This window comes from Malaclemys terrapin, chromosome 4, assembly GCF_027887155.1.
Source record: "Malaclemys terrapin pileata isolate rMalTer1 chromosome 4, rMalTer1.hap1, whole genome shotgun sequence".
NCBI classification, from domain to species: Eukaryota; Metazoa; Chordata; order Testudines; family Emydidae; genus Malaclemys; species Malaclemys terrapin.
In genome coordinates, this window is record NC_071508.1 from 138635549 (window position 1) to 138648948 (window position 13400).

General features: G+C 45.3%; 1 protein-coding gene across 1 annotated transcript in view; it reads right to left on the bottom strand.

The window, feature by feature from the left end:
* Window positions 1-13400, bottom strand: part of RHOJ (ras homolog family member J) — a 72545-nt gene that overhangs the window by 3945 nt on the left and 55200 nt on the right. Inside the window, exons 2-3 of the mRNA XM_054027293.1 lie at window positions 12975-13033; window positions 1817-1981 (exon numbers count right to left, since the gene is read on the bottom strand). Coding sequence (XP_053883268.1) covers window positions 1817-1981; window positions 12975-13033 — 224 coding nt within the window. The remainder of the gene's footprint in view (window positions 1-1816; window positions 1982-12974; window positions 13034-13400) is intronic.

Below are 13400 nucleotides of genomic sequence, written 5' to 3' on the forward strand. Positions count from 1 at the left end.
ACAGAGTGACTGATGTTAAAAACCCAGCTCTGCAGAATGTATCCACCTTAATATGACCATTCGACAGTAGGTCAGAGCTCATGCCTACCCATTTGGCAGGCGGGACCCTCTGAGTTGGGGATTTCCGATGACATTTGGAGGACGATTATGACAACGAAAAATACAGGTCTGAACTGATGGTCATGTGCCTACTACTCTGCTCCGCAGCTTGAGAGTGAATAACAATAATAATTGATCTGGCTCTGATTTCTGGGTTGGTTCAGTCTCTTTCTCCCAAGGAGGGGAGATCCTTCCTTTGAGAGAGATGTTCGACTTAGGCCCTGAAGCATGAGGTTTATTAGGGATCAGGATGAGACCGAATGAGGTGGGCAGATTATCCCACATCTGTGTCATGACCCACAGGGCTCAAACCCAGGGCCAAAGGATTCACAGGAACAGCCATGCTTCAACCTTCCTCTTGGTAGCCTGCTGACAGCTGCTGACCCAGGACTCATGAAGCCCAGCCCCAGTTTGAGGCTCCTCCCCTGACGTCCTATTGGCGGAGCCACAGAGCAGCTGATTGGCCTGCTGGCCCTACTTAAGCCAGCAACAGGAACAGCAAGCTGTCTGAACACCTAGGATCCAGCCTGCTCTGGACTGTGTGCTTCCTGCTCCCCTGCGTTGGCTTCCTGGCATCCGACCTGGCTTAGCTCCTGACCTCTGACTTGTGGTTCTGATCTCTGCTTTGTCTCCTGCCTCTGACACCCTGGTATCCTGACCCAGCCTGACTGTGGTTACACACTTGTGGTTTGTCTCCTGCCTCTGATGTCCTACAGCTGACTCTTGAATCCTGACTATGGATTCTGGCTCTGACCACTAGATCTGTCTGTCCATGACCTGGCTTTGCCAATGTGTTTACTCTGTGGTTCTTACACCTTCCTCCGAAACAGCTGGTGCTGGCCACTGTCAGAGACAGGATACTGGACTGGATGAATCATGGGTCTTATCCACTCTGACAATCCCTAGGTAAACTCTGGGGGAAGAAAGTACTCTCAGCAGGGCTGGCTGGTCTAGAAGGAGCTGTATTGGCTCTAAAGAGGTTGTTAATCCTTGTTGGCTCCAGGAAGGCTATTCAGGGAAGGGGGTGAACGTTGGCTCCCCCACTCCAGAAAAATACAATGAATTTAAAGCTTAGTTAAAAATCACAGTGATATTGAGGAGCCTCTAGCACAGAATATGGGTACAGTAGAGCTAGAGGTGTAATTTCCTAAATGGGTAGACATAGCTGTGGTAGCTCTGATCAAGCTAGTGCACGGGAAATAGAAGTACAGCCGAGGCAGTGTGAGTAGCGAGGTGGAATCACCAGCCTGAGTATGTATCTAGGGTTTCAGACGGGATCGTATTTGGGTGGCTAGCCCATACTGCTGCTTGCCCTGCTTCAGCTACACTGCTATTTTTAGTGTGTTGGCTCGATCGGAGCTAGTCTGGGTATGTCTTCTTGACCTGGGAATTATACCTCCTGCTCCAGTGTAGTGATCCTTCAGAGTGTTGTGCAGCTAGATGCATTACGTTTGCATGGGGCTTGGGGAAGCCTGCTTGTTTCAGTTCATGTGAGTTGCAGCCCCTTAGGTTTGCTTTGAGTTGCAAGTTTGGTATCAGGTCTGCCAGAGTGGAAGCAGGTGTGTGCAGAACAGCAGAGTTTTCAGAGGACCCCAGGACTGCCGCCAAACCTCAATCTGGGTAAGGTCCACCTGGCTTTGAGGTTTCACAAGGCCCACCTGACTGTAGAGTTCCAGACCCCTTGTGCTGGTCAATAGACTTCCCAGTTAGTAGCTACCTGTGTTCCTATGAGCACATAAGGCACATGCGGCATGCTGACTTTCAGTTCAGGCACCCACTCTTCCTGGACGTTGTGGTAAGAGGCAGGGTTCACCACAGAAAAACAGATCAAGAACACATCTGTGCTGGGATAGGAGAGGGGTCTCAGCTGATTGTAGTCCTCCTATCAGAGAGCAAAGGCAGGTGTTAGCAATGGGTCACACAATCTGCGTAACCAAGCATCTGCAAGCACTTTATGAGTTGCCCAACATTGTCACTGAATGTCAGTAAGGGCTGATAAATTCCCGGGGGTGGACTGACCACTGCGAAGGGGCGGTGGAGGTATCCCGCAGCTGAGTCAGTCGCTGAACCCCTTTTTACCTGGGCTTTGTGCAGACAGGCAGCGAAGGGGGTATTCTGTTTTCATAGTGACTCCAGTGTACCAGGGAGATAAGCTAAAAGGGATACCTTCAATGCCATTGAACAGTAAAAGAAGAAATACCTTGGGGTAAAAACAGCTCTTTAGGTTGCGCATATTGGCCTCAGCCTTCAATATACCATAATCCTAGGAATTATTATTTGACTGCCATTGTCCTTGGAGCCAGATAACATCTGTAGAGGACATTCACGCCATGCATTTTACAGTAGGTGTTATGTGCAGGGTGTATAAAACCTCAAAAATGCTACAGACATGACTATGCACAACAAAAATGGGCCTTTAGGCTGTTCAGTTACATCATGCTATCTCCAGTGCCATGTCAATCAGAATGAGAAACTCTCATCCTGGAAATGTAGCGGCAGCTCGGATCCCGTTTGTGACTCAAGGTGATTTGAGATTTCCACAGGCCCCTGTCTTGTGAGAAGAGATGTCATCTTGCCCCCGAGGCGGTGCAGAGAGCAGCATTCAGTTACCTCAAAGCACAGACATTCCATGTAGTTAGCTGATTTGATAACAGGGAAGCTTGTTAGAAGGACAAATTTGGGTCCCTTCCCAGTCTCAAGAATTGGATTTTGCAATCCATGTGAAATAGATAAATGAATCTGGAATAACAGCATATGGAATCTCACAGGCCCGTTCTTGGACAAGTGAAATTCATATTGGAGAGCCTGGGTGGAAGCTAGCGTTTCCCAATTTTCCTGCAAGTGGTTCAAAAATTATTTGTAAAGTTACCTGTTTCCTTCAGCAAATGTACAAAAACACAGCATGGGAACAAATGATCATCCTATGCCAGGACTGAATTAAGGCACAAGCAATATCAGCCTGTGCCTAGGGCCCCAGTACCTGGAGTCATGTGATTATATCAGAATTTAAGACATGTAAGTTCTCATGGTTGTGAAGAAAAGTTTGAAAATATTAATTGAGTGTAACTGAGGCTGAGTGATCTGCCTGAGGGCTTGTCTACACTTACAGCGCTGCACAGCTGAAGTAGTTAGTGAAGATGCTACCTGCACTGACATGAGAGCTTCTCCCATCGGTGTAGTTAATCCACCTCCCTGAGAGGCGGAAGCCCTCCAGTCGACACAGCACTGTCTGCGGAGGGGTTAGATTGGTATAACTACGTAGTTATACTTAGTTGCTATTGTAGACTAAGCCTTAGTCTGCAGACAGCCTGAAGCAATAGCTCTGAGAGGTGTGAACTGCCCCATGCATCTTGTACCACCCTGACTGAGGGCTCTGCATGGGGCAGGACTGGAGAAGGAGAATGCGGAGGGGTCTGGTTGACCAAGATATATCCCAGCTGCTGGAGTAAGTACTAGGACCTCCCCCCCCACCCAGTGCTGCCACTCCTGTCTCTCTGGGTTGGAGAGGGCATCCCTGTTGCTCCCAAGGAGAGGGGGGTTCCAGCTGCCATTCTTTGGGTGGTGAAGAAAAAAGGGTCACATGCTGCTGCCCCTGTCTCTCGGGGGGGAGGGGAGGGGCATCTGTCACTGCCACTCCAGTGGGGGCAGGACTGCGGAGGGGCTTCTTTATCCTGGTGTGCCCAGGACATCATCTTGCCTTAATCCAGTCCTGCCCTCCTCCTCATCCCATGTTGATTGGGTCAGCAAACACAAGGGTTCATTACTAGGAGAGCTTGTCAGGCTGTGCTAGGACATGCCTTTGAGGAATTGAATTAACCACCGGGGCATCAACCACGACACCACAGTCAGCGTAGACAAGGACAAGGTGTGTGAACCATCCTGTCAGCTGGTCGTGGCTGAACCCTGGCATCCGTAGGTTTTACCCCATACTATCTAACAAAACATTATGCAAGGATGGTCCCTGTCTATGTTGACTGGAAATTTCATGTTTCCTCCACCACGAACTGTTCCCATCAAAACTTCATTTTGACAATAATTTTCGGACCAGCTAGGGGGTGTTCTCACTCGTGAATCCTTGCGAGGCCTAACTCTGACTATTCACTCATGACTTTTCCTCCTGTGTGTGTGTGTGTGTGTGTGTGTGTGTGTGTGGTTGGGGGATACAGTAGGGGCATTAACCTGTTTCCCTTTCAAAGCCAGAGTAATGGGACTTTGTCAGCCAACCCCAAAGGCATGGGGGAAATCCGCTCCCTCCAATCTGGATGCTGGCTGTGGGGTTGCAGCACAGCTCTCGTGTGGATGGTGTTAGCCTGTGGGTGTAGTTAGTGGTGGCTGCCCCTCTGGATCCCTACTTAGGCTTTTTGAGTCATTGGATTGGCATAAGTGTGGCTCCAGCACCTCCTGGCCTAGCTCATACCTGGCGACCCTCACCTAATGTGGTCGTCCCTGACTCACAGGGAGTAGAGCTAGCTGCCACACAGAAACCTCAGGGGAAATGTTCTGCTGCTGCCTCCTCCAGGATGGAAGCGTGGGCCATGTCACAGCGCAGGGGCTTTAATTAGCTGAAATATTTTCATTATTTATATCCTGGGAGTCACCCACTGCTCGGTGCGGTGCTGTGGGTCCCTCTGTACCTCGATTGTGAGGCTGTTCCAGGGGTTAGCTATACTGCCTATCCATCATCTTAAAATGTGCAGACTTAAGCTTTTTGCGCTGGAGGTGTCCGGTTCAATCCCTGGTATCAGGCAAGATGGCGGCCATCATATATGCACTGTGCGAGGGTAAAGGAAAATGCAGTTTCTATCCCGAAAGACAAAGAGCGGGGTAATGGGTGACCGTGTTCTAGTAGGCTTGGCAGGGTGCTGGCTGGCCCAAATGCTGCTAGTACCCCCACACCACCGACTTTTTAAAAAAAGTATAAACAATCCCCAGCTGCTTCCCTACCTAGTGATTATTAACTGACCAGTATTTTGAAGGGGTCGAGGCAGGTGTGGGTCTCGAGGAGGGATTGATTGGTGAGAAGGAAATGGCCTGTCTTATCAGATCAGGGAGGATGTTCCATGTGCGGGGATTAGCATGAAAGAAAATGCAAAGACACTTGTGGGAGAATCAGCTAAACGAGGCCACACCACTGCTGGTGGAGCAGAGAACATGATATGATTGACAAGAGACAAAGCAGGGAGGGATGGACATATGCTTGAGGATGACCAGAAGCTTCCACGTGATGCAGTGGAGGGCCGTTATCTGATTAATGGAACAATGAGGTGATCTTGGCAGCTGAGTTTTGTGTGGCTTGGAGGAGGGATAATGTGAGTGTCAGAGGCTTGGCCTCATGCCGACCCTATTACATGATATTTTAACCAATGAAATCCTTTACATCGAGAACATTAAAGCCGATGACTTCTCCGAGGGTAAACACACTTATTCACAATCACCATGGGCTGGTCCTGGGAGCTGCTTGGCAATTGACTTTTCATACACTTTTAGTTTATTTGTTACAAAACAGATCTTTGGGATAACCACAAGGTGGCAGCAGATACTCTAGGTATCTTTTTTTTTATTATTTGGGACCTTGGAAATCAGTTGGCTAAATATATCTGTTTTAAAAATTCAAGACTTGCCTATTTAGAGGGGTTGAAACTTAGTGTGCTGTTAAAAATCACAGACTAAAAGCTATGAACATTCTGCATAATGGTGACAGGTCCTTTCAGAAGGTTCATTTCATTTTACACCCCTACCCTGATATAACGCGACCTGATATAACACAAATTCGGATATAATGTGGTAAAGCAGTGCTCCGGGGAGGGGAAGGTCTGCGCACTGCAGCAGATCAAATCAAGTTTGATATAACGCGGTTTCACCTATAATGTGGTAAGATTTTTTGGCTCCCAAGGACAGCGTTATATTGGGGTAGAGGTGTATTTTGCTTGTCACTTTGGAGCTTATGAGGACTGTTTGTTCTCATTTTGTGTTTGCAGCACGGGACATTATATAAGCAATAGGTTGGAAGAGAAAGGATACCTACAGATTACACACAAGGATGTAGTCTACTGTCAATACACATTAGTAGCTCAGGATGACACTGACAAACATGGGAGTTATGCTTCATGTCAAGGGAACAGTAGATCTAGGACTTTCATGTTATCCAACTCCCTGGGACCACAGGAATTGCCGTACCAGATCAGATTTGCATTCTGAATCTGACAGGGCCCACTATCAGCTGCTCACGGGGCAGGTGGAAGGAAACCTGTAATAAACCATTGGGATCACCTGCCCATTGGATAGCGCTGGATTGCTGCAGGAAGTCACTGAGGCCAAGAACTTAACAAGATTCAAAAAGGGATTGGGCATTTTGCTGGATATGGGGAATATCCAGAGTTGTTGTTTTTAATAACAACAAATTTTGGAAGGGATATGAAAGCTTGTGTGTTGGGGCTTTTGTTGATCTCTAACTCTTTGAGATCAGGATTAGACCTTTACGGGGTCCAGAATACCTCACAAGCATCCGGGGCCGGCCACTGTCAGAGACAGGATCCTGGACTAGACAGACGTTGGGTCTGATCCAGCCTGGCAAGTCCTATGTTCCTGTGCTCCCAGCTGGCCATTGGATTTATGCCCTAAAGCATGGGGCATATCAAAATGATTTTATCCCAGCTAAAGTAACAGTGGACGCGCTCATTAGCCATACACATAACTAATACAGTTGTCCAGATCTTTTCTCACACTGTGACCTCCAGGTTACAGCAGTAAAATGTTCAGGACATCCTACCCACCCTGTGCCAGTCTAACCAGACAGATAGGAAAGGTGGTTGTGCCTCCATAGACCTGTCCATGTGCCCCTCTTGGGGTTTCAACCTGTAGGTTGAGAACTCTTAATCTAATCCACTATTTTACAATCCCTTCCTCCCACCCCTTCCTGGTATGTCTTGATTTTCATAGGGCAATCCCATGCCCTGAAATCTTGGCTTTCAGGATGATAAAGGGTTCTGCTTACAGTTCTTCTACTGGTTTACCAGATGACCGTGGGCATGACACTTCATCGCTTTGTGCCTCAGTTTCCCCATCTGTCAAATGAGGATATTGACACCTGCTTTGTAAAGGGCTTTGAGATCTATGGATGGCAAATGCTATATAAGAGCTAGGTATTGTTAATATTTATTAAAAGGACTCAGAATTACTTTCATTCCCACGCAGTATGATCTTAGAATCACAGAAGTTTAGAACTGGATGGGATCTTGAGGGGTCATCTAGTCCAGTCCCCTACACTAGAGGCAGGACTATGTAATAACTAGACCATTCCTGATGGTGTTTGTCTAATCTGTTCTTAAAAACCTCCAATGGGAGATTCCACAACATACCTAAGTAATTTGCTCCAGTGTTTAACCACCCTTATAGTGAGGAAGTTTTTCCTAATGTCCAACCTAAACCTCTATTGCTTCAATTTAAGCCCATTACTTCTTGTTCTGTCCTCAGTGGATAAAGAGAACAATTTTTCTCCTGCCTCCTGGTAACAAGCTTTTATGTACTTGAAAACTGTTATCACATTCCCTCTCAGTCTTCTCTTCTTCAGTGTAAACAAATCCAACTTTTTCAATCTTTCCTCATAGGTTATGGTTTCTAGACCTTCCATCATTTTTATTGCTCTCCCTGGGACTTTCTCCAATTTGTCCACATCTTTCCTGAATTGTGGCACCCAGAACTAGACACAGTACTCCAGCTGAGGCCTTATCAGCACAAAGTAGAGCAGAAGAATTACTTCTTATGTCTTGCTTACAACACTCCTGCAAATACATCCCAGAATGATGTTTGCTTTTTTTTTTGCACAACACTGTTACACTGTTGACTCATATTTAGCTTGTGATCCACTATGACTCCCAGATCCCTTTCCATAGTACTCCTTCCTAGGCAGTCATTTCCCATTTTGTATGTGTGCAATTAATTGTTCCTTTCTAAGTGGAGTACTTTGGATTTGTCCTCATTGAATTTCATCCTATTTACTTCAGAACATTTCTCCAGTTTGTCCAGATCATTTTGGATTTTAATCCTATCCTCGAAAGCACTTGCAAACTCCTTCTAGCTTGGTATCATCCGCAAACTTTATCAGCATACTCTCTATGCTATTATCTAAATCATTCATGAACAGAACCGGATCCAGAACTGATCCCTGCAGGACCCCACTCAACATGTCCTTACCGCTTGACTGTGAACCATTGATAACTACTCTCTGGGAACGGTTTTCTAACAGATATGCACTCACGTTATAGTAGCTTCATCCAGGTTGTATTTCACTAGTTTGTTTATGAGACGGTCATGTGAGAGTATCAAAAGCCTTACTAAAGTCAAGATATACCACATCTGTTGCTTCCCCCAATCCACAAGGCTTGTTACCCTGTCAAAGAAAGCTATTAGGTTGGTTTGACGCCATTTGTTCTGAACAAATCCATGCTGTTACTTATCACCTTATTATCTTCTACATATTTGCAGATTGATTGCTTGATTATTTACTCCATTATCTTTCTGGGTTCTGAAGTTAAGTTGACTGGTCTGTAATTCCCTGGATTATCCTGATTTCCATTATATTTGCCTGCTTCCAGTCCTCTGGAATCTCCCCCATTTTCAAATTTCATCTCTAATGGATCAGATATCTCCTCAGTCATCTCCCTGAATATTCTAGAATGTAGTTCATCAGGACTGGGCGACTTGAAGACATTCAACTTGTCTAAGTCATTTTTGACTTGTCCTTTCCCTATTTTAGCCTCAGATCCTATCTCATTTTCACTGGTGTTCACCATGTTATATGTCCAATTGCTACTAAACTTTCTGGTGAAAACTAAAACCATAAGTTCTTTAGCACTTTTGCCACTTCCACATTTTTTTATTGTTTTTCCCCCTTCATTGAGTAATGGGCCTACCCTGTCCTTGGTCTTCCTCTTGCTTCTAATGGATTTGTAGAATGTTTTCTTCTCACTCTTTCTGTTTCTAGATGGTTTAATCTCATTTTGTGCCCCAGCCTTTCTAATTTTGTCCCTACATGCTTGTGATGGTTGTTTTATATTCATCCTTTGTAATCTGACCTAGTCTCCAATTTTTGTAGGACTCTTTTTGAGTTTCAGATCACTGAAAATCTCCTGGTTAAACCAGGGTGATCGTGCTGGAAGGCTGGAAAATGCCACTAGTTCTGTTAGTGCTCTGTGCTAATGGGAGTGCCTACGAACTTGCTTCTGTGGAGTTCAGGCCTGGGACCCAGCTACATCCTTATTCTAGTGTCATTGTCACAGGCACCTTCTTACCCTATAGTCTCTCTTCCAGCAAAGTTGTTCGGGAAGGGGGCCAGACTACCATAGAGCAACACAATCTCACAGCCCGTTTTAGTAGCTAATGAGGCTGCTTACGGTGTGTGTGTGTGTGTGTGTGGGGGGAATATAATACCCTGCTGAGTGATTGTGCTGTCTTTTGACTGACTGACAATGGAAAGGGCAGAGCCAGGTCAGGTATTGCTGGGCATGACTCTGGCAAGTAGCAGAGGGCTGGGAGGTTTGTGCAACACAATGCCGCTGCCTCCTACACTTGTTTGCCATGGTGGGCCTGGCTTTGCTCAGATATGTGGAGTACTCTGTGTACTTGTTGCTGCTGTTTCCTCCGTCGTCTTTCTGTCCATGTTCCCTGCCTTCAGTGTTGGGCTCTCAAAGCACGTTGCACCTGAGCATGGTGCTGAAAATGTCCTATCTGGGACTGTTCATGCCAAAGATGCAGAAAACCAAGCAGCTGAGACCGAAGTTCCCTGCCAGAGCCCTCCTCCCACGGACAGAGGGTAATGCTGCACCAGGGTACATTTTTAAATTGTTAGTTCATCAGCATGTGTTTTAGAGCATGCCAATGTCAAGCATTATTGTTAGCTCTGACTTCATGTTGATTTTCTTTGGAAAGCCACACAACTCAAGGAGGTGTGTGTGTGTTGGGGGCAGTGAACCCATATGAGCTGTCATTCCCGCAACAGCAAGTGGGAAAGAGCAACCTTCTGGACTCCGTTAAGATATGATCTATTAATCACAAAGTGATTCATGCTCCGTAATGTCTTGACTCAATGACAGTCTCCTTTGGACTGAAATCTAAAATAAAAATGGTTCCGACAAATCAGTTGCAGTCAATGAGTGTCACTTGGAGACAGGCATGCCTGGGCTAACTTGAACTTCGTCACGGGAGATGGCAAAATGATTGTCAAGAAGGAGGGGAAAACACATTTCTGTCAGCTAGATTCACAGCTTAGTGTTTTCTTTTGGCTCAGGAAAACAAATAAAAGGAAGTGTCGTTGACAGAGTGGGTGACAGGTGGAATATACACAAAACATGTTAAAATAATGTTAAGGTTCTGGATTAGCATGACAGAAATGGTAAACAAAGGCATGAATGTCAAGTATCAGAGGGGTAGCCGTGTTAGTCTGAATCTGTAAAAAGCAACAGAGGGTCCTGTGGCACCTTTAAGACTAACTGTTAGTCTTAAAAGTGCCACAGGACCCTCTGTTGCTTAAGGCATGAATAAAATTCTGGCCAGATATTCACAGCCCTGCATTACTGCCGAAGGGTGCAAAATGTGAGCACACCCAGAATCCTGCATCTGTGTGAACGAACTATCCTTTGCATGTGCAAATTGGGTAATTGAATGTGTACGTTCCCTGATTGCATGTGCAATTATGTGATAGGTTATTATTTATTACTTGTAGCATGGTAGTGCTTAGATGCCCTGACAAATATATATGGACCCTCTTGTGCTAGGCAACACACACATACTCACAGACAGACCCTGCCCTGAGGAGCTTACATTTTAGACATGACAAGCTGAGGGGTGGGGGAAGGAGTGGAAAGAGAGGCATATTAAGGTGATGTGTCTAGTGGTCGAGCTGGAACTAGAATCCAGTTGATCCTATGCACTGGATCACCCTGCCTCTCAGTATATGTGACTCTGGGGTGTGGCCGTGCAACAGGCTGTGTAGGCTTGTCTTACTGTATTTAGACATCTGCTTGGGCCTAGAGTGTGGATCACAGTCTATATTAGTTATTTTTAATATTGATTTTTAGGTAGTCTATTTCAGTTCATTATTTTTAGATCATCTATTAAAAAAGGACAAACAAACCATAACGGATATAAAACTAGCCACTACAGCTAGCACTCAGTAACTGGTGCTGCCTACAGAAATATGAGCAGCCAGTGTGGAAGGAATAAAATAGACAAAACACAAATCAGGCAAAAGCAAAACCAGAAGGGGCCCAATCTTGCAAGCCCCTACTACAGGTATAGTGCTTATTGTAGTGACAGTCTGTTTCTCTGTAGTGCTTGGGGTCTCTGAATATTATTAATCTGTGTAGCTGTATTCTTAGTAGTGTGGTGTCTGCTACTGCATTTATTATGCCTGGAAGTGTTTGAAGGATCAGGTCCTAATATATCTGTGCCTTGCCCTGAAGTTTGCTAGAGTTGGCCTTTGCTGGACCACCAAGCAGAGGTGAGGCTCAGTACTGAAGAAAATCAGCTACCAGTTCATGCGAGTCTTATCCAATCAAAAATGACAGTTTCATACACATTGGTAAGATATGCATACAAATGCAGGCAGGGTTGATGTGAGACCCACATGGTGCCTAGAACTTCACGTGAGCCCTCTGCACTTCAGGCAACAGTGCCCCCCAATGACATGTCATGGTGCTTTTTATGCCTATTGTGTTCAAGGGCAAGTGAGAATGCAATAGTTGTAGGTTTCCTGCTTGTTTTCTGAGCTGGAAGCATCAGCTAATCCAGGGCCTTATCCAGTGTCCATTGAAATCAACTGAAACTTTTCTACTGACTTCTGTGGCACTGACTAAGGTCCCAGTGCTCTCCTTTCAGACAAGTTAACTTTGGGAACAAATGCTTCCAAACGGCTGGTGAAACGATGGCTTGTCTACGTGAGAACATTGCAGTGGTTTAACTCAAGGTGGGATATTTAAACCGATTTAGTTAAACCAGTGCAAGTTCTGTGTGGACACAATGATTGAGAACAGAGAGTATTCCGTGACGTTCTGTGGAATAACAGTGTTTCCCTATGACTGATATAGGGGAGAGAAGAATTAAAGGGCAAAGTTTATAAACTGGAGTCGCCATTATCTTAATTCCACAGTTACTAAGAAAAGGCCTCATTGTAGTACTAGATGCTGCTTCTCTAAGGATCTTGCAGACCCAACAATGTAAACAAAGAAAGATTCACCAGCAAGAGAATGAGATGCTTAATAAAAAATTCTCTACATTTTTTCTGGGTTAATTAATTTGGATTAGTGAGACAGCCACAGCAGTTTAGGTGCATGTACGCTTCTCAAAAGAATGTCTGTTAGACCAGGGAATAGTCTGGCAAGGGAGGTGGTAAAAGCCTCATAAATTGCATTACGTAAATTGAGACTGGGCATAGACATTGGAGGCTACATTGTAAGTGACAGTCTTTCACTGGTAGGTATATGTTGAACATTACCTACAGTGGTTGCCATTTAAAAGTTAATAGCTGTTGAGAGTTACCGCACAGAGTTGTATTGGATATTTGCTGTTTTCTATACTCAGGATAGGAAATATTTGCTGTATCTCAGCTGCCGCTACATGAAAACTGTTAGTCATCGTTGACTCATCAAAGAGAGCTCTGTGCCTGTGACAGAAGCCAGAGGTGTAAAAGACCTAATAGTTTAGCCTGGTTTTATTTTTAGTTAGAAAAATTCAATCTGTGGCATGTTTTTTGTGTTGAAATCTCTGCGTAAGAAACAGGTAATCAGTTCAGCCATCACAAAATAGCACGGATGCTATTTTTTATATGGAAAAAATGTGTGTAATAAAAATCAGAAAGGAAAGAAGGTAAAATAATTTACCTGCCCTGCAGTATCATATAGCCCCAGCAAGTGCTGCTTGCCTCCGACAGTCACAGTCACTGGAAGAGAGAAACAACAGAGAGGTTGAGATACATGCTCCAGCCAATAGTTATGATTTTACACTTCTTAACTACGTACCCTGGTGCAAGGCAGATTAGCGGGCGCCTTACAATGTGCACCCTAAACTACGCTGACAATCATCTCAAAATGAAGGCAACCTAAGGTCACAACAAAAGCAGATGGTTTTGATTGTGCTCTCATTTCTTAATAGATAGATCAGGGTTTCTCACACTTCATTGCATTGCAACTCCCCCCTCCCCTTCTGATAACAAAAATTACTACATGATCCTGGGGATGGGGGGGAAAGCCTGAGCCAAACCCCGGGCGGTGAGCCAAAGTCAAAGCCCAAGGGAGGGGAACCTGTAA